Source organism: Prinia subflava, chromosome 3 (genome assembly GCF_021018805.1).
Source record: "Prinia subflava isolate CZ2003 ecotype Zambia chromosome 3, Cam_Psub_1.2, whole genome shotgun sequence".
Lineage (NCBI taxonomy): Eukaryota > Metazoa > Chordata > Aves > Passeriformes > Cisticolidae > Prinia > Prinia subflava.
In genome coordinates this window covers 97,224,240-97,246,103 of record NC_086249.1, presented here as the reverse complement: position 1 = coordinate 97,246,103, position 21,864 = coordinate 97,224,240, and the positions used below count along the sequence as shown (strand labels likewise).

The following is a 21,864-nucleotide window of genomic DNA, read 5'->3' as shown; positions in this document are numbered from 1 at the left end:
TAGAATTTTGCAATGCAAGTCTGTAAAAACATTTTTGTTGGCAAATGAAATCCTTGTATATGCTGATTCAAGAGTCAAGAATGGGATGAGATGTGTGATCCTTTAAGCACTAGCACTTTAATAATCAGACCTATTCACTTTTATAAAATGGATTTCATGCTTTTGAAATGCATTTCTGTAAAGCTTTTGAAGGTGAGGGAGAGAGAGGTTACTGCTGGTGTCAGTGTCAATAGAAAGAATGTAAGCCCCAATCTCATGATTAACAGCACTTAATCAGAACAGTTTATTCAGGAAAGGATTTCTGTGCCAGTGGAAGAGCTGTGGTTCCCTTGTCACAACACTCGATTTTTCTTTTCTTGTGGTGGGTGCAAAATAAGTAGTGTGGAATTTATTTTCATTGTCCTCAGTCTTGCATTTAAAAGATTACGTTTCTCTCTCTAAATATTCATATCTAATTTTAGTGCTGTCAGTAAGATTAGTCCACCTAAGGATGTTAACATCACTTAAATTGCACCAGTGCTGACATACAAAAATCTATAAATTTTGTGCTAAGTGCAAGATATTTGGATGTTCATGTTTGTCACCAGAGCTCTAGAGTAATTGCAGCAAAATGGTTGTCCTCAAAGAAGTTAACATTTTCATGCATGCATGTTAATTTATGGCAGATGCGTGATCAAACTGTAATTTTGATCGAAGGATTTAGAACTGGTTGCTCTCTTATTAGAGGTGTAGCTGTTGCCCCAGACAACCACTCTAACACGTGTGATGGGCATGTTTTATATTTGGTCGTTGCTGGAAAGAAATCTCTGGCTCATATATGTAAGAATGGTTAAGTAGCTACTCATGGCAAGGACCAGTATTAGAATCATGGAACAGAGCCCAGCTCCTGGCCCTGCATGGGACAGCCCCTGAATCACCCCATGTGCCTGAGAGTGTTGTCCAAACACTTCTTGAACTCAGGCTGGCTTGGAGCTGTGACCACTTCCCTGGGGAGCCTGGTGTAGTACCCAACCACCCTCTGGGTGAAAAATCATTTTCTGATATCTAAACCCTCCTCACTACCTCAGAGTCTGTATATGTGTGTGGGTACATACATACTTCAAATTAATGGGCACTGTCCTCCATCTCTCTTCTACTGACCTCTGTTATCTTAGACCCTAGTTAATTAAAGTACCTTTCTTAATAGGCATCCTGGTTCTATCACAGCTGGATTGTGATTTGGACCATATATCTCATTGTGGAGTGAAACCATAGAATACTAAAAGCCTTCCTGAGCTGCATTGGTACTCTGTGCTGCTTTTTGTAGCAGGGAATCAGAGAGCAGCTTAAAAAGAAATGCTGTCTTCATTTTAAGAGTTTAGACGTGTCAGCATAGAATTAGCAGTGCTTCATCCTTCTTTACAATTCTTAAGGCAAGAAAAAAGAGAGAGGTAGAAACAACGTTTTCAAATCTAAATGCCTCTCAGGGTTATCTGAGGACTGGTGTTCTTCACACTCCAGACTTTCATGCACTTTTTAAGCCATTACTGCCATTACTGTGCTCACACACTGAAGTTTATGGCACCCTGAAGACTCCTAAGACTTTTTTTTTGTTTTATTTTGATAGGTGGAAGAATAAATTCTGCATTTGATGTTAGGAGTTCCAGAGGTTTTATTGAAAGGCTTTTTGAAATACATAACTCCCCTTTCTATTTTAATTAAAAAAATTATCATCTCGTGTTCACGGTGTGTAAAAGCCAAACCTCTCAGGCTGGGGCTGTCCCTGGCAGGGTCAGGATCAGACCTTGTGGGGGAAGCGAACACAACCCTGGGTGGCTGGGCAGGGCCAAGGGAACGGGCTGAGGCTGGTCCAGGAAGGCACTCTGTGATCAGGGTCAGGCACCTGCGCAGGTTCTAAGTTGGCTCTGAGCTTCAGCAGCCAAACTTTGAGGAGAAAAGGTCCTTCTAGGACCCTGACACCAGTAAACTCTTTTGTAGCACAGCTGGAAAGGATTTTACTTTTCCCTCCCCCATTTGTGAAAATTCATTGTGGTATCTTTTTGGTTTGTATTTTTTTTAATTCAGGTGATCTATTAGATGAGAAAGAACACACTTATTTTATTTTTCATATATTTACATTACATTTACATTTGTTTACATTACAAACCCGCTTTGGATGGAGCCCTGAGCAAACTGATCTATTGGGTGGCATCCCTTCCTACGGTGGGAGGGGAGTTGGAACTAGACAATCTTTAAGGTCCCTTCCAACCCAAGCCATTCTGTGATTCTGTGCTACATTAATTTATGTATTTTAAATTTAATATTTTGTTATTTTCTACTCTAGAAAAAATTAGAAGACTTGAATGCTGACTGGAAGGCAATACACCACTTAATTCAACAGCTAAAGGAAAAACCAGCATTAGCAGCATTTGGCCACCTATCTTCAGGTGTCTGTAAGTACTTTAGTATATGTATTTTTTAAATTAATTACAAATCACACAGTAAAATGAAAATGGCTGGAGACCGCCTAAATTAATTCTGCACCCTTAAAAGTGCTACTATGGCATTGCAGTTGGTTTTTTATAATTGCCTTTCTATTTTATGCAATGTATCCAAGAAGACAAATTAGATTATGATTTGATTAACAGGTTGCAGAATACTTTTCAAATTATTACTGATTCAAAGTAATTTTTCTTTCATTACATGAAGAGGTGAGATTTTGACTTTCTTCTTATAGTAATGGAGGAAATACTATAAATTATTTAAATTAAGAGATAATAATGTTATAGGTCAAGTATCTGTAGATTGGTCACAGAATGAAATTCTGAAATTATTATTACTGATGGGGCAATAAAGTGAGATTGTTTCAAAACAAAGCTTATCTATTAACAGAGAAAGTCATATGACAATGTGGTAGGAGGAATTCTGCAGTTAAATACTGTCTGTGATTTATATTTCTTCGTGTCTTCCATTCATGAATACGCAACAAAATGCCTGAGCTCTATTTCACTTAAATTTTTTTGACAATATTTATATTCAATTATTTTCATATTTCTTTGTGTCTTCTTGTTCCCTACAAGGATTAAAAACTTTTCTTTTTTTTTCCTTGATAAATGGATTTTATTTCCCAGTGCTTTCCTTTAAAATGTAGTGATTAAGCATAGGTGAAAAAGAAACGCTTCACAGAAGCGCTGTGCTCAGTCTGACTTTCTAAAATCTCTACGATTCTTTACTTGGTATTGAACCATTTCAGTTGCTTGAATGAGGAATGTTACCTGTACAATTTGGAAAGCAGCTAATCATATGTGGGAGCAGAAAGAAATCTGTCCCCCAACTGCTGTCAAATTGCCTGTAACTCAGGCTGTGATACAGCTGCAGGAATCACTTGGAATTGGATTACATGTGGGTTGTTGGTCCCTCTTGTTCTTAACATATTCTAGTGGATAACATACAAGAAAAGCTTAAATTGGAGAATTCTCTACCTTCTAATGGTGGTCCTCTAGGACAGCAAAGCAGAAAACCCTTGTTTTCAGAGAAGTACATAATTGTTCCATAGAGAGAATCCAGAATTTTCAGTACCAGAAGACAGTCCAATTCCTGCCCAAATAGTATGTATGAGTTCAAGAAAGGGAGTTGTCTTGCTCGTGACATGTTGAGTCTTACTAAAAAGGAACTATTATTTGGGTTTAGTCCCTTAGAACTGCTGTGATTCCAGTGACAATTATCTCAAATTTCTAAAAAAAGCTCAATATCACCACTATATTTTTAAATGACTAGTACAACAGCATTCTTGCTGTGCATGACTTTGTTCCACAGCATTTTATAGGAATTCATGTAATGGCATGAGGGGAATGAAGGAGATGTGTAATCATTTTTCACTGTGCTAAACTTGCTGTGTCAGTTTTCTGTGTGAACAGGTTATGCCAGGTTCCAGAGGGAAGAAGTGTTGGCAAGCTATGTGTTTGCTGTTACAAAAGAAATTATAATAATGGAACAAGAGTGAGAACATGGAGTAGTAACACAATATATTTTTATATTACCTCATCTCTAGCTGAAGAATTGCAAAATTACTCACCTTAAAGCAAGATGTAGTCTTTGACTGCTAACGTTTCTGAGACTCAGCAGATGGAATTACACATGCAGAAAATGAAAGCACTGGTGTTCTGTAAAGGATTAAGCAGGAAGTAAGATTGATTTCCCTTCCATTGTCATGAGCACCAAAAATTTGAACCTGTGCTTATAACATTAATTCATAATTTTTCTTTATTTGAGTCAGTTTACTGTGATCACCTTGTTACAGGTGAATTGACACAGAACTGTAGAGTTCAAAAGGGACCCAGGGAGACATCGACTCCTTTTGCTCAAAGCACAGTCAATTAGTGCAGGTTGCTCAGGGTCATGTCCAGTCAGATTTCTAATATCTCCAAGGATGGAGACTGTACAACCTCTCTGGGCAACTTTTTCCAGTGTTAAGCCATTCTGACAGTGAAAAAAATCCTTCTATTCAAATAGAATTTCTAGTATTTCAATTTTTGCATGATGGTTCTCATTCTCTGGGCTTCACTGTAGACAGTCTGGATCTGTCTTTACTCCTCCAATCAAATATCTAAATACATGGATATGATGCCCCTGAGCCTTTTCTTCTCCAGGCCAAGAGGGCAGGTTTCTACAAAGACAGGAAAAGATATTTGTTACTAAGATATTTTTGTATTTCATTTAAAAGAATGGGAGGAGAGAAGGGAAGAAATTGAATGTCATGGGTCTAGTCATTCTGTGGTATAAGTTCTGCAGTTATTTTAACCACTCATGTTATAGATATTTTTATGGCATTTAGTCTGTGCTGCTGACTCTCATCAACCATAGGGACTCAAACTGGCTATGGGAGAGCTAGCTTGAACCAAGCCTCCCAAAAAATAAACAGTCTCATTAAAGGTCATTTGTAAAGAAAGATACACAAAATTATTTTGGAAGGGTTTTGTGAAGCAATGTCAGTATCTGCTGTTGAGAATTATTCACATCCTGATCCTATAGGGACTTTTAGGGGCATCAGGATTGAATAATGTTGACATGTGTATTTAAGACCAGGGAATGAAGATGTAACTGGCTCATCTCTACTGCCCTGTCAGGTATCATTTGATCTGGTCTGGTTACAGAACTCAGACAGAGAATCTTAATAAATTCCATCTGGTGGCTGTTACAGAGGTAAAGTACCCTGGTTATAATTATTTCTAGGTCTGCATATTATAGTTTCTGCAGCAGAAGACGCATTAAAAAATAGTTTTTAATATTCCACCAGTCCAGTGTGCCCTCAGGCATAAGGAACAAGAATTACTTTCCCAGCTCAAAAATGTTCTTAGCTGAAGGGTATGCCTAAAACCTTAGCGAAGATTGACTTCCAAGATAAGATGAATCAGGAAGAAAATCACACTTGCTATCTGTACTTGACAGGATAACGTGAAATGGTGTGAATGTCTCTATCCAAATACCTTGATGCATTGCTTAGCCAGCAGTTTGAAAACAGTTTAAACAGGGAGAAATGCAGTTCTGGAATGTGCTTTTCCAGGAGGGAGAGTTTTTAATAGCATTCATTAGCATTCATGTGAATTCTTTTTCTTCTTTTGTACTGAAGTGCTATCACTATATTTACTTAATAAGTTAGATAAAGGTACACACTGCTCTGTAAACCCCTCTGAATGCATTGTGGGGTGGGAGGCACTCCTGACTTGCTCTGGGAGGATATATTTTCCATAATTTGTCTTCATTCCTGTAAGATGCCAGGGGAAAATTTTGGCCACTTTTATTTAGAGCTACCTTGAAAATACAATTTCTATAAAAGAATGTGTATTTATTTTCAGTTATGCTGTACTTGAAGTTACTGAAATTTTAACACATCAAATGAATCCAGCTGAAAGTACTCAATCAACTAATTTTACATTTTACATATTCATCTAATAAAACTGAATGACACATTATCTTAATACTCTCGCAGTTTAACTTATTCAGTGAACAGTTCTTTGTGTACAAGCACTTTCTTTTTTTCTTTTGACAGCTTACATAAGATTTGTCTCCTTTTTTGTCTCTTTTTTTTGTGTAAAATGCCTAATCAAGTGAAACAGAAAAATGTGAAATGAAGAAAAAAGTTGAGCGAGAATTATAGTCAACTGTGATGGTGAAATTTCTTCTGAAATTAGGTAGAATTTGTCCCTTTGAAACTTTAAAAGTTATCAATCTTATTTTCTATTATCATTTGTAGGAGGTCTGAGAAAAGATAAAGAGAAAAAATGATTGGTTGTATTTAACAGATTGTAGCAGGGTTGCATTTGACAGAAAGGCTCTCTATGCATTGTTAGGTGGTGTACACTTACTGCAAATAATTTGAGGAAAGCTAATACTGCATCACCAGAGCTCCCCATCAGCTCACCTTCAGCACTCGCCATCAGCTTTAGGTGTCTTTCTTCAAATGCCTACAATCAGTGAGTGCTCTTCTGTGCTTTCAGTATAACTTGCTGTAGGAGGAGGAGTGAGACACTGCAGGGTCAGAGCCGAAGACTGGGCTTCTCTGTACAGGGGAAGAAGGCTTTTCAGGATTTAGAATGGAGGAGGAAGAATGGGAGAGGAGTGAGGCATCATGCTGAGTCCATCAGACTCGAGTTGCAATGTGAGGACTGGCAGCTGCAGTCAGTTCACCAGCAGCAACGGTGGTGGAGAGAACTCATCACTTATTAGCCCATACATTCAACTGAGTATAGGGAGAATATTCACAGCAGGCAGTCACCTCCAGAGTCTATAATACCTTGAGTCTTGGAGTTTGAATTAAAGCAGTGATATTTGTGAATATGGGGAAGGTAGTGATAACAGAATTTCATTTGCTTATCCTTTAGTATTTTACTTGCAGGAGTGTAGCATGTCTCCTCCCATTTGGGAAACATAGTTTGTTTTTTATTTCTCTGTGAAGCAAGTCCCCACCTGGACTAAGAATGCTACTTTGTTCCAGGCTTGTAATATCATATACAACAGTTCTTGAAAAATATCAGTTATTCTATGTGTGTATCACTGTGGGTCAATGCAGCTGGAATTCATATTCACTGCTTGCAGTATATAACATAAGAAACAGCTACTGATGCTACTAAAAATACACCATTCATGAGTCTGTAGGTTTCTGAGGAAACTTAGCACTAAACAAAAGCATGTATGTGAAAATACATACCTTGATGAAATAACTTAAGGTTTAAAACTGAAATCCACTTACCTCAGAGGCTGAAAGTGCTTCTAGTGCATGTATTGTATGCATATGTTTTCAAAACGCATAGGTGAGGTTCTTTTATTATTCCATACTGGTTATTTCAAAGATAGAGGGATGTACAGATGGACATAGTATCCTGCATATGAAAACTTCCCTGTTAAATCTCTGACATGATATTTGGTTTATTATTTTTCGTGAGGATGAAGGATTCTTTAGGAAACTATAACCATTGAAATATATTCATTTCCATGGACTTCAGAGCTGGATTGTGTACTGTTCCACTGCCTCTTTAAAATAAACCATTTGTATTTAAGAGAAAATCAGGAGACAATGGCAAAAATGTAAGAAATAAAATGACAACAGCTAGCTTTGGGCAAAAAATGCACAATAAATACACTTTCTTTTTTGTCATATTTCAAAGCTAATGTGCTCTGAAGCAGTCATTGTTTATATATTATGCTCACTGAGTGAATGCATATGCTGTAGTTCAGCACTGTTTCTGAGAATTTCCAAAAGCTAGTCTTAAAACTCCTTGTGCACCTGAGAATATTACAATACTTGTATTCAAAGGGGAAAATAAAAACAAATGTAATATCAGATATTTGAATGCCTTTATTTTTTTATGGCAGCTGGCACAGTATAATTGAGACCAAGAATACTCAAAATAATTCTTTAGGAAAGACTGAATGATCCATGAGTGTGTGCATCTACAAATTTTCAGTACTACAACACCTGTGTTGATGTTAAACTTATGTTGCACATAGTCTTCACTATTTAAAGGAAGTTTGCTGTCAGCTATTAAAAAGCTTTCATGAACGATATGGTAGATACTTAATTTCTTAGAACCTTTCTCCAGAGAGTTGAACAGCTAAAAATCCACAGCATGCAACTGTTGGGACAAGCAGTTCAAAACTGAATTAGAGGTCAGTGCTACTGCCAGTAGTCCATTTTAGTTCACTTTGGTTATAGGACATCAGTAAAGAAGATCACTCTCATGGGTTGTAGTAGAGAGAAATACTATTTCCAGTAATGATCGTGTGTCTAGAACAATATAGTTTCTGATACTTGTGCATGTTGACTGTAAAGGAAATTTCTAGTTTTAATATTAGCTATAATTTGTTTTAATGCTATGAAATGCTTTACAAAAATAAAATGCAAGAGGGAAACTGAATAGGTAAAAATGCAGTAGGGAAGTATCACAGAGAATACCTCGAGCTCTTAAATCATTAGAGACCAGTAGCAGTAGGCTCCTTCTTTAGTCAGCTGGCCTAACAAAGGTTGCTCATGCTTGTATAAAGTGGATTAGTAAAGGAACAGATTACTGTCTTTACCTTTTCTTTTGGATGAATGAATAAATAATGGATTATAAAATAATTTTAGTAGATTTGGGTTTGAGTAATTTTATTTTACAGACTCATGTAATAAAGAGGTTCAGAGATGCCAGCCTGAGATGACCTTATTATGTGTAAATTGCCATATATCTGCTTTCCCCTTTATGTTCAGGAAAGAAGTGTCTAATAATTCCATCTGATTTCCATTAAGAAGCTTTTTTACTTCTCACATATGTGACACATCCAGGAAATAACAATATGGCACAAAACTGAGTCTGTTACCACTTGATTGGAGCTTTTTCAAGGTCAGGACCCAGTTTCACAAGCAGTTCTATTTTTCAATACAGCTGACATCAGACACAAGCTGAAGACAAACTTGTCTAATAAAGCTTTCAGATTCAATTTTCTCTCTGCATATAGCTTCAGGAATCTCTGGAGGTCATTCACAGCATGTGCTGTAACACCAACAGGGAGAAGTAATGAAAAGCATCTATATAAAAAGCTGACACTCTGCCTTCCAAGCTGCATGAATAAAAACATAATAAGCAAGTTTAAAAACACAAATCTCTGTTATTCTCAGAGTTTCTATTTTCATCTTTATAACATATCTTGATTTGAGGATTTGCTTCTGGTTTTTCTGACAGGTGAAAAATATATGCAAAATATACTTAAGCCACAAATGCCCAATTTGAATAAACCCAAAGGTTACACCTTTATATTTAACATCCTGTTTCAGGGATCTGGCCGTAGGTTCTTCTGTGAAAGATCTGTAATAAAGAGGTGTGACAGTGCAGTTTACAAAAGGAATGTGAGCTTCTACTTGTTTTTTTCAGGGCTCAGCTGAGTAAATAAAACTTGTTCTGGGTTACAAAGAATTTTTATTGTACTCATACCTATGATGAAATATAAATCAGAAAGTCAAGACAGGAGTTGGTTGCTTTGCAGTTATTAAAGACAATATGGAACCAAGGTCTACTTTTTCTGTTCTGTAACAAGCTGTTGAAGCACAGCCATCAAAATTTATGATGTAAATAAGATTAATGCTACCATTAGTCTTTCAAAGGACCACATTCACCTATTCCATTTTTAAAATATGATCTGGTATTTTCTTCCGAGGAGCAAGCTTTGCAGCTTGTTTTCTTTCATTTAATGTCTTGATCAATAGTTAGCAGCAGCAGGATATGCCAGATTTATTTTGGTTAAATCCCATGAAATGTAAATGATAGCACACTCTAGAATTCTTCAGAATATTATTGATAACCTGTATCAGAAAAGCATAGAACTAAGTTACAGTTATGGTTGGACTTTTTTATATGGCTCAGATAATCTTTGAAACACAATCCAGTGTTGGTAGTTTTCAAAATATCTCGCAACTATCATTCTTTAAAACATAGATAGAATCAAAAATTTAGATTAGTTTGTTCTGGAAGATATGGAAAAATGGAGTAGATTTCCTAGCAAAAGGATATCTATAATAAAATGGTAGTTCATGCCCTTTTTCAGTTTTTCTGCCTAAGTTTCTAGCTTTCCATCTTTAAATCACTTTTTTTAAGTAGTTTTAAACTCCCCCTTCCCCCCCCCTTTTTCTTACAATAACCCAAATTACTGTGATATTTGACTATCCAGATAACATCAGGCTGCAAATGGCAGTAATCTTTCTATTCTGTTTCTTTTTGTACAGTAATTAGGCCTATTGACAATTACATTGTGGGAATGTCTCTTTAATTTGCTAGAATATAGAAAGGGATTGGCATTCTGCACACAATCCTCTTGACCTGTCTGTTCTTTGTTGACTTGTCTCTTTAAAAGAGCAAAGCAAGCCAGCTTTTCCTTGTGAATCAGGGACATCCTGATCATGTCCTACCTGAGTTTTTGACATCATTCCTCATTTTTCTGTTGTGAATGGGGCTGCTTCAGAGTTAGGTCTGCTCTACAGCCAAAAAGTGTGAGCAGAGTGGATGCTACAGGGAATGAGGAACAAAGCCCATAATTGCTTCTAAGGTTCCTGCCCCAGTCAGAGGACATGAGACAATGACAGAAGGACTTGCTTCTTGAACTGTAGAAGGCTAAAAGGAGGAAAAGATGGCAAATGAAAACCTCTTCTATTCCAGCTGTCAAATTCTTTAGTGTGATATGTATGGAGTTTATCACTGGAATATCAGACTGCTGTCTTTGTGTCAGTGTGGAGTAGCAGAGGACATGCAGAGGTGGAGATAGGCAAGAAGAGATTTGCATTACTGATGGCTTTTTTAGCAGGAGATTGGTGGTCAGACCACACTTAAGTTCCCAAAGGCAATGAAATGGTGAAACTAAAATAGAGGTTAGCTTGACCTGAAAAGTAAGCATAATACAATAAAACTTGACAAGGGTTTCACAAAGAAGTGCCTGGCAAGATATTTTTACAATTATGATGAAAGAACAGAAGCTGCTTGTACTGGTTTAAGTAATTCCTTTGTCAAAACAACGTGACTGTGATGACATTGCCTTTGAACAGCTGATTTTAATCCTGCAAAATTTTTCACTTGAAGAATAAAGGTAGACTTGGACATTTTTGCATGAATGCTGTAATTCTGTTAAATTAGCTAATAACTGAGCTCCGATTATTTCACAGCTTCTTTAAACCTGTTATGATTTTTTTTTTTAACTGCAAGGAGCCTAGAATTCAACTGGCTTCTTGTTATTTTGTATCTCTGTACAGTTTTTTACACCCTTTTTTTCAGAATTCCCCTTGGATAAGATAGTAGCTTATGCCTGTTAAAACAATATCTAGATCATTAAATCTATCTGTTAAATCAATATTAGATCTAATACAAAAATTAGAAGAGGTGATTTTTGTGAGTTTGTAAAAGTTGGAGCTGCTGGCAGTATGGGGTTTTTTTCTTATATCAAAGAATTAGATGTGAAAATTCAGTTACATGCCAATAGCAGTACACTGGAAATGTAAATTGTTGTCATGTAGATTGTCATCCAATTGAAAGCTGCATACTGAATCAAGGAACTTGTTACTTTTACTGACAAAAGAAATACTGAGAGGTGCTTGCATCACTTGTGACACATGTTGTCACAACGTTTTTTATAAGGCAAGTATGTGACAGTATTTGATTTTACAGCACCACAACTTCTGTAGTACAAAACATTCATTTTCATGAAACTCTTTTGTAACAACTGCTCACTGAAAAAGAAGCTTATCCTTTGGAAAAAAATAAATGCCTTGTGTAGGGGTATAAATAATACTGATTTTTAAAAAAGTATATGGAAGGTTCTTGGGCTGCCTTTCTTTAGTTTCTGTCTGCTTAATTCTCACACTCACTAAAAGTGATCCATTCATACCGCAGCCTTTTGCTTTTCAATTTTTAGTGGTCCCATCAATCATGCTGAACTTTGCCTAAGGAAAGGTTCTTGGAGAATGCCATGACAATGCAATATTACTAAAAGGAGACTGAACTTTAGAGCAGTTTATCTTTCAGAAAGGTTTGAATGGAACAATAGGTCCAAGCAGATTAATGCTACCTCTGTTTATAGACATATATTACAATCTTCAGTTGGTTCTGTGCTACTTGTCCCTGGTCGAGCCATAGTCTAATTAGAATCGAATGCTGCAGATTTAAAATTTTTTCCACTGTATGTAGAGCAGTCAACAGAATTCTTTACATACACTGTGCCAGGTTTATTCCCATGTATTATCTTTTTTCTTAGCTGCTTCCTTCCCAAAGAATTCTAAGTTGTTACACTATTTCCAGTTTGGTTTTAGAGAGTGTTTGGGAACATAGCTGTACAGGACCTCAGAAAGACTGAGATTGGAAGGGACCTCTGGAGGTAACCTGGTCCAACCCCCTACTCAGGCAGGAAATCCTAGAGGAGGCTACCCAGGATGATGTTTCTGTGCCTTTTGGGTATTTCCAAAAGTGGAGATTCTGTAAACTCTCTGGTTCAACCCATTGCAGGATTCACCCAAAAGAGCATTTCCTGATATTCAGAGAGAGCTTCCTGTGTTTCAGTTGTGCCCATTTTCTTGTCACTGGTGGGCACTGCTGGAAAGAGCCTGGCTCCACCTTCTCTGCGCCCTCCCTTCAGATATTTATACACATTTGTGAGGTCCCACCCCCCAAGTATTCTCTTTTCTAGGCTGAACAGTTCCTGTTTTATCAAGTTTTCCTCATGTAAGAGATGTTTTAGTCCCTTAATCATAGTGGCCATGTACTGGTCTCTCTTCAGTAACCCTATAGCTGTCTTGTGCTAGGGATCCAAGAACTGGATACAGTTTTCCAGGTGCTGAGCAGAGGGGAAGGATCAGCTCTGTCCACCTGTTGGCAATGATCCAAATGCAGCCCGTGATGCCGACGGCTCCGTCGCTTTCCCAGGGTCTGAGGTGGAGCTGTTGTTCCCTGGGTCCTCCATATTATCCTTTCTGAAGATAGAAGTGACATTTGTTTTCCTTCAGTCTTCAGACACTTCTTCCTTTTGCTATGATCCATCAAAGTTTGTAAAAAGAATCCTTGCAATGATTGCTGCCAGCTCCCCCAGCACTCAACAGGTGCATCCCATCAGAGCCCATGGTCTTTTTTATGTGTTCAGTTTGCTGAAATATTCTCCAACCTGATTCTCTTCTACAAAGGGCGATTTTTAAAACTCTGACTTCTGTACATGGAAATTACGTTGAAGTACCTCTTGTGACCAAGGGAACTGTTTAGATTCCACTTCTAGGTGTCTTGCATACACAGAAAGTGTTTGCAGAAGCTCTTTGCAGCAACAGGTCACAATGTGAATATTTTGCTTTGTGGTATTAATTGAACTTCACCCTAATGTTTATTTATATTATGGTGCACACAAGCCAACATATGTGGTTTATATCACTGAAATTCTTAGTGTTTAGTAGACTCTACCTATTTTCTGTGTTCTTATTCCTGTTGCAATTCAGTGTTTGTGATAGAAGAACATTTCACTCTTCACTCTTTACATTGAGTGAAGGACATATTGAAACACCTTGCTGTTGTGTTTGGAAGAACATGGAAAAATGCATTCTACAATACATGACTTAGATATAAAAAAAGGATGGTAAGAAAATTCTACCAGATCTATCCTATGACAAAGAAAGAAAAGTCTGAGAAAACTGACACTTAACTTCCTACTAAATTTAAAGTTCTGATGCTGTTTAAAAATCTAGTAGAAGTAACAGTAACATTTTAGAAACCATAACTTTTGTAGTTATTTTTCAACTATAGCAGTGCACATTCATTTGTAAATATTTTCCTTTTCTCCTAAGCATTTTAACCTTGACTTTCTACTTTCTTTGAACCTCTAAGGGATCTTAGGTTTCAGCCCCTTCATCCAACTGCACAGACTATTTTAGAACTAAACTTTAATTAAGAATCCCATAAACTGTCAGCTTCTTCTCTTTTACCTGTAATAATTAAAATTATATATAATCCATGATGACTTATTAAGAGTCGTAAAGAACTTCCAGTATTAAAAGGTAGTCTAGGCATTTAACTTGAGTTTTAAACTGATAACAGTAACACATAATGTGAATGTTCCCTAAGTGTTCATGAAATTGGGTATAAAACTTTTACCCATTTATAGTCAATAAAAATTACTATGTATGAAATATACTGATACAGTTACCAAGTCTTTTTTTTCTAGGAATTTTTTTTACTAATATTCAAGGCTAGGAAAATCAAACATTGGTGTTGTATTAAAATAAAAAAGACTCACTTTAAAACATGATTTTTGTCTTTAACACTGATTAAAATGTTGAGAAAATGATAACTTTGAGATACAATGCTCTAAGGATGCATATTTTCCACATTTAGAGCTGTGGGTGAAATTTTGTTGGCAATAATTTTTGATCAATATAAAGACTTGATTTTGAGTTCAGATCACCAGAAAAAAAGCTTTCCTTGCTTTCAGACTTCAAAGTTGGTGTGCTTTTTTGGGTTAATAAATTTATATTATTCATAATATTTAATCAGAGCTCTGTTAATCACTATTATTTTCCTTTCAGAAAAGTTTTATGACCTGGAACACCTTGCAGGTAGCTGTAGCTACTCTGCAAAAAGTGTACTGGCAGTGAGCACCTTGCAGGGAGGGGTTGTACTGAATGGGAGAACTTAATGTACTCTTAACTTTATTTCCTTGATGTTCAAGGACAGAGATGAGACTATTCATTTATCACTGGAACAAGTCTAAATAAATCAGTTACAGCACTATATTTCCAGATCTCTCTCCAAGAAGTCTGCTTGGAGTTGAAGAATAGATCATGGATGCTCTAACCATGTAGAAAACTGGTTGCAATGCCACAGTATAAGGAAAAAAAAAAAAAAAAAAAAGGCAAAATGCATTTCAGTAGCTGACAAAATTTCACCTATGTGGTTTTGTGCAGGTTAGTTGTTCCAAACCAAGCTCACAAGGATAAAGTGCTGGTAAAATGACACTGAGATTTCCCTTGAAATAAATCAAACCTGCCTGGTGTGCAGTGCCCCAGCCATTGAACTGCTGGTGTGCCCACAGAGGGAATACTCACTGGTTCTGCCACTAAAGAAGTCAGTGATGCCTGCATTAAAATAGCAAATTCAGTGAGTGATGTCATCTGAGTGTATACCACAAGGTACAGGTTTTCTTTCTCTGCTTTCTCAGAGTGAGTAAAATGCAGCTGAGTTTCCTTGACTAAAACAAGAAGGCAGTTTGCTGGGTGTATATTATTACTGCTATTCATTGCATGAAGGATTTAAGGCTGGCGTCTCCCTTAATTGGTGCTGCTAACAATGGAACTAAAAACTCGGGCTAGACGCGCAGATTGAATTGAAACCCACATCCAGTTACTGTGTTATTTCTTCTTTCTCAAAAAGCTTTGACCTAGTAGATGCAGTTACCTTACATAGTTACAACTTCACCACCACTACAAGCATTCAGAAGGCTGGTTAGGAACATTCCTGTGAACTGAGGCAGTTCTGCTTAAAGACTGTGGCTTGAAAGAGGGTGTTTGAAGGGCTTTGAAGCTTTTGAAAGCATTGTCATTCTTCCTGTCTGTTCTGTTCCTGTTCAGTACCTAAATAAGGAGTTTTATTTGTTTTGACTTGTCAGTTTGCCCCTCTCTTGAAACATAACATTGAAACAAGCAGAGTAAAAGAAAGACGGGAAATTCTTTCCTTGCAATTGACTTCATTCTGTTTTAATTGGATTCACATTCAGAATTTCAATTTCTTGACACATCCAGTTATTCTAACTCTTGAAGTTTCACATTACAGATTAATTTTAAGATGCAAAAATTACCAATATACTCTCAATTCCATCAGTGTGTTTCAAAGTTAAAGAACAAGTTAAAATCACACCTATTATTCTGTGTTTTATTTTTCTCCTATTACTGTTCTGTGTTTTTTCCTTCTTCGTTAAAGAGCATAAAGTGCTAATGAAAAATCACCTTAAAAACTTTATATTTGTGTGGTTTAATGTCTTAAATTCTAATTGTCCTTTGGGTTTTCAGGTTTATCATATCACAGATGTGAACCATTATAACCTTTAAATAAGTCAAAAGATTAAGTCTTTTATTGTTTTTATTATCTGCTTCACTGGGATAGAATTTATTAGATATTTGAAAAAAATTGAAGTGATTCAAGTTCTGCATTTATAAATTAATTATCTTTGGAAAAAATCAAAAACAAACAAATAATAAAAAAGACCTCAACAAACTGTCCCCTTTGAGTCACAGAAACTGACAGTGCAGTTCTGGATAAGTTTTTTCAGGATGAGATTTGTTGCTACATATTGTGTTATTAGTGTTGATTTATATTTGTTTATTATTTTTAGTCACTCATTTATAAAGTTCTGTTAAATGAACTGTATCATATCTATGCAAGCATAAACAAAGAGAAATAAGGGATAGATGCTGTTTCAACTGGCATTTTTCTTCTGAGGGGAGATAAATGTCAGAAGTGAAACACTTTACAAACACTTTCTGAAGGTAATATTTATAAATCATTTGATAACTCAAATATTCTAATGGTCAGTCAATGTGGAATAGATTATTGCCGTCCTTAGAAGATGAAGGTAGATAGTGGTAGATCTTGAAGTTTTTAGAGAAGATATTATACTAGACTGTTGCACTTCTGCTAGTATCTTACAAACTTTTTTTTTGTAGTATTTTAAGTTTCTTGATGCAAAAGATCTACATTAAAAAAAATAAAATAAAAAAAAAAAAAATCAAACAAAACCACATAAAACCCAGCCCAATGGACAAAAAAAACCCCAAAATCCAGAAACCAATCCAGATCAGTAAATCCATAAACATTAGAAGATTAGAAACACCCTTTTCTGAAATGGCTGTCACTGGGGGAAAAATAAATAAATAGACATTAATTAGTGAACTTGTGATTGTGTACTCAGATCAAAATACATGAGATGCAAAGAGATGCCAGGCAGTCTTCTTAGACACCCTAAGTCTAGTGATGGATGTCCCAGTTTAGAAAATTGTTCTTCAATTTACCTGAATACTGATGAGGAGAAAAACTTCCTCTGAGATGAGACAGCTTCTGTTCAACCTATGTGAATGCCAAATTAGGCAACTGTTTTCCTGTTTAAAACTCTCTGAAGTCACAGAAATATGACACCTTGGCTTTATGGACTAATTGTTGAACCTTGACCTCCTACCTGTTTTCATGTTTCAAATAGACTTTACTGTAATGGCATGAATGTCAGTGGAAAACCATTAGACTCTCAGAAGTAATAGCAAGAAAACAAAACAAAACAAAAAACTTACTGTGCGTGGGGTTACATGGTTTTGGTTTGCTTTTGTTGAAGACAAGCCATCTCACAGGAAGAGGACAGGGCACTGATTTTCTCTACTCTGTAAGAAGACTGGGAAAAATGCAAAAAACCCCATTTTGGTCCTTTAGAAATTATTGTTTGGTGGTTCAGCACTAGAAAATGTAGAACACATTCCACAGAGCTTTTATTTCAGCCTTCCTGGTTTAATTATTGCAGTTTCAACAGCTGATTCAGATAGAAGTTCTAAAGTGTAAGCATTTAGTTTCTTTTCTCATACTGTAGAACCTCAGTGAAGCAATGCCTTGTGTTCTGTTTTGTCTGGTTTAGTTTTTCATCTTTGATTGATCTTTTTAAAAAATGAGAAAAAAATAACAAAATATAATTTAGTGTAGCCTCATCTGCAATAATATTGTGCGTGAGGAATTGCTTTTACATCAGTAACTGAAGGGCAAAAATAGCCCAACAGTCCATAGCCATCTCTTTGTAAATAGCAAAAATCAAGGAGAAAAGATCACTCTTGAACTTCTGAATGATTTTATGGCCCGTACTTCTCTGTCCAACGGTTTCTGTCTGTGGCACCTCTCATCATTTTTGCTGCAGACAGAAACTGTGCTTCAGTGTTGGGTACTTCCCCATTTCAAACAATAAATAATTTACAGATTATTTAAAACGCAAACCTAATAGATAAAGAAAATATATTAAGAAGAGGCACCTGTTTTCTCCAAAAAGAAAAAAAAAGGAAAAAAAAAATCCGCAAATACCCAAATAATAGCACATAAGTTTTTTAAAAGTTTTTTAAGTTATCAGGTAGAAGAGTAAACAATTAGTCAAGGCTGAATTTCTTGACTATTGGCTTCCATATTGGCCACAGAGCCTTATAGGAAGGACTTGGTGATAACAGTAAGTGGGAAGAATTTTGGTCAGACAATTTCAAAGCTACAGAATGACTTGGACACAGTGGAGGAAACTTGTTTCTAAATACACGGTCATGCTATGGTGTATTGCATACTGCAACCAACATTTTTCAATCTGTCTTCTGGCATAGAGAGATCTGACCACACTACTAGATTTTTGGAAAATTACTCATGCTTCAGTAGCAAGGGGTTCCTATTACACTGTGAACTTTGCTAGTGTTACTAGGTCCAACTGGTCTTCTAAGGATGGAATTTGAATATGCTGAGAATGCTGAATGTTAAGCAAATATTATAATAGAAATACTGTGGAAAAATGAATTCATATTTCCTTTTAGTTTTGAGTTTCATATTTTCAGTAGAGATAATATCAAGAAGTAGGCTTATTTCTATTTTGTCCTTTCTATGGGATAAATTCTGAAATACTGAAATAAACATTTATCATACTTCACTTATTCAGTAATTTTTAGCTTTTTTTATTATTATTTTTTTCTTTCAGTGGCTCCTGGTGAAACTGTTGCTGTGGATACACAAACCAGGGTAACCAAGGAAACCACCACCACCTTCAAACCAGAAATGCCATCTTCTGTGCTTTTGGAGGTTCCAGCCTTGGCTGACTTCAATAAGGCATGGGCAGAACTCACTGACTGGCTGTCTCGACTGGATCGAGAGATAAAATCTCAGAGAGTCAAAGTAGGAGATCTTGATGACATCAACAACATGATCATCAAACAAAAGGTATGAGAAACACTGATTTTTCAAGTTGAAAGCCTCATGATCTTTATTCTGTATCAAATCCTTTCAACAGGGAACACAGGAGAGATTATAGGCTGCAGTACATGTAGTTGTCACTTCAGCTACTTTATCCCATAAAGACAATAATTAGATGAAATGTTTAGATAACTAATTGAGGAGAAAAGAAAAATATTTACTATTTTCTCTGGTTTTTGAAGCAGGTCTATCTTTCTGTAGCATGTGCTGTAAGACTAGGCAAGCCAATGGTTGAAATGTAAACTTTGTGGTGTTGAAGGAATTGCATAGTAAGCTCCAGGTTGCCAGGAAGAAGACAACCCTGTTTCACACCTTCTCTTATGTTACTTCTCTAATAACTTTCTGAGAGCCTTACATGCTGCTGGTCTCGGTTTATCAAAGGCTCCTCAGTTGTCTTAACAAAAACAACAGCTCATTAATGCAATTGTTTTGTCAGCAAAACTGCATCACTGCATCACTTATCTTTGAAAACACAGAAAAATATGGAAATACGTGTTTTAGGAGAAAAAAAGCCTAAATTTTAGCTACTCTGTAGCAATAAAAGTAATTTTGTATTATACAGCTCTAAAGTAATTACCTGCCTTTTAGATTTAGCATTGTTCAATATAAAAGATTTGCCCTGCCTGAACAAAACTTTTCAGTGCTAAATTTCCATTCAGTTCAGTTCTAAACTGAGTTTAGGATTCCCTATTATAAGATTCTGGGTTTTTTTTCATCATCTCCCTCCTCATAAAAAAAAAAAAAGTGATTTATTGTAAGGAAGATATTGACATTCTTTTTGTTTGTTGAAACTAGAAATAGAGGGAGAAGAAAGTATATATTTTATTGAGACTCTGTACTAAGACATTTTAAAGAAAATATGCTGATGTCTCATGGGATTCATTTTACTTGTTTTCTTCCTTTTTTTCCCAGTGTTTTAAACTATTTTTGAGAAAATTGTCTTGCTTTACCTTCGAGATGATGAACATGGTAGTTTCATCTTGATTAGTGACGATTGTATTTACTAAGCAAAATTACACACTGCTTCATTAATTAAAATGTCCTTAAAACAGAGTGGATATAAGTGATAATTCCAGTATCATCTGCACAGGGCATTAGGTTAAAATAGTTATGTCATTTGGAAAGCTTGAGGGCCAGAGAAGACTTGTTTACACATTATCTTTCAGTGTTTTTCAGAATAATTTTGGTTTTAAAATTTTATATTGTCAAATACTTGGTTCAGCATTATTCAGTTTTCTTACCTCTACCTCACTTTAGCATATTATTCTGGCAGGCAAATTCCATAGTTTGCTTCCTTCTGCAGATGCCATTTATTTAAATATGAGATCAAATTATTAACTCTTCAGAATGTCAGTTAATAATATACAAGTTTTAAAATGAACTGCTTTGTATTTGCATTTTATCTTAGTTCAAGGCTAAAATATTTTAGCACTACTGCAGTCTGTTCCTGGCTGGGTAGCCCTGTCTCTTTTTTGATACCATGCTGTGCTGGTAACAAAATCAGCAGGAAAACTCTTTTTTGTCATGCTTACCTCTCTAATTGGCTGTGCAACAGAATGTGACATTTAATACATTCTCTGATGGAATGGAGGAACCAATGTCTATATATAGACTGCAGTTCTGTTAGCTGTCTCCCTCTTCTCCAATGATTATCCTAATATCACTTAATACATGGAAATGAATGTCATGAAATATTCGTTCTTCTTGTAAAACTATCGCTGGATTATTAGGTGAGATTAGCACGGAGAATTTTCAAAACTGACAAAGAATTTTTAGGTTTCTAAAAAAAACCAAAAACCCACACCAAAAAACCTACCCTGCTTTCCAATGTGTGGAGTGTCTGCAGCAGCCTGTGAGCTGATGAAGTTGGACGTGTGGGTACTTGACTAATCTGAAAAGTCACGCCAGATATGATCTAAGTTGGAAATCCAAAAGTAGTGCTTACCTCCCCTGATCTGTACATTTCATAGGAGATTATAGGGATATTTTTCCTTTGGTTGTAATTTAAAAGTCATTGAAAGTCACCACACTGCATCATGGTTTATTTGGAGAGTTTATTGCATCTTTACAGAGATCTCAGTAAGATTTAATGAAAGTTCCATCCTCATAGATTGACCTGGGTTTTTTTTAAATCAGTTTTTTGACTTTAGGTGTAAAATACCATCTAAACACGGCCAAATACTTCCATTATAAAAATTCATCCTTACAGAGGCAATGAAACTGCTTTGAGAAAGCTGTTTTATTATAAAACATCTCTAGCTGCTCACCCAGAATTTAGAACACTTCAAACAGCTCATCCTGTTGTTGTGTTACCAAACCCTTACTGTTTTGGGGTTTTTTTTTTCCATTTCATATCTCATTCAAAGCAGAGAGCCACATTTCTAATAGTAAACTACAGTGTCTAAGCAACATTTTGAAAAGAAAGAAATCCCACATCCTAGCAGTGTATGTAACAGGCCGTTTTCCAAAGCACTCAGGTAAAAACAAGTGACCTTAGGTTGTCCTTTCTTTCACAGCAGCACGTAATGTTGCTGAAGCTCCATCTCTGAGGGCATTTTGGTTAAGTTCACTTCAATCTGATTGTATCACAGGATCACAGCCACTAACTTTGCCATATTTTTCCTCCATAAAAGTTTAAGGCATCGTTAGCCCTCGCTTGAACTTTGCTTGGAGGTGATCACAGTGAATTGGCACTCTTGTGTGAATAGCACACACACTGGTTAATTATGGGACAATAAAACTCAAAATAGACAACTATTCTGAAAAAAGGCTTGTTTAGTGGCAGCTTCCTCTTAATGAAAGAAACAATACAAATTAAATTCTCCTAAGTGGTGCACGTAATATATAGTAAAAGTCGTATACTAAAAGA

The 21,864-nt window shown here is 36.1% G+C and overlaps 1 protein-coding gene across 2 annotated transcripts in view; it reads left to right on the top strand.

The window, feature by feature from the left end:
- DMD (dystrophin) overlaps positions 1-21,864 on the top strand; it is a 978,378-nt gene that overhangs the window by 640,113 nt on the left and 316,401 nt on the right. For both annotated transcript variants that reach the window (XM_063392999.1, XM_063392994.1), the window contains 2 exons: positions 2,324-2,432; positions 18,724-18,962. In XM_063392999.1, the coding sequence (XP_063249069.1) occupies positions 2,324-2,432; positions 18,724-18,962 (348 nt within the window). The remainder of the gene's footprint in view (positions 1-2,323; positions 2,433-18,723; positions 18,963-21,864) is intronic.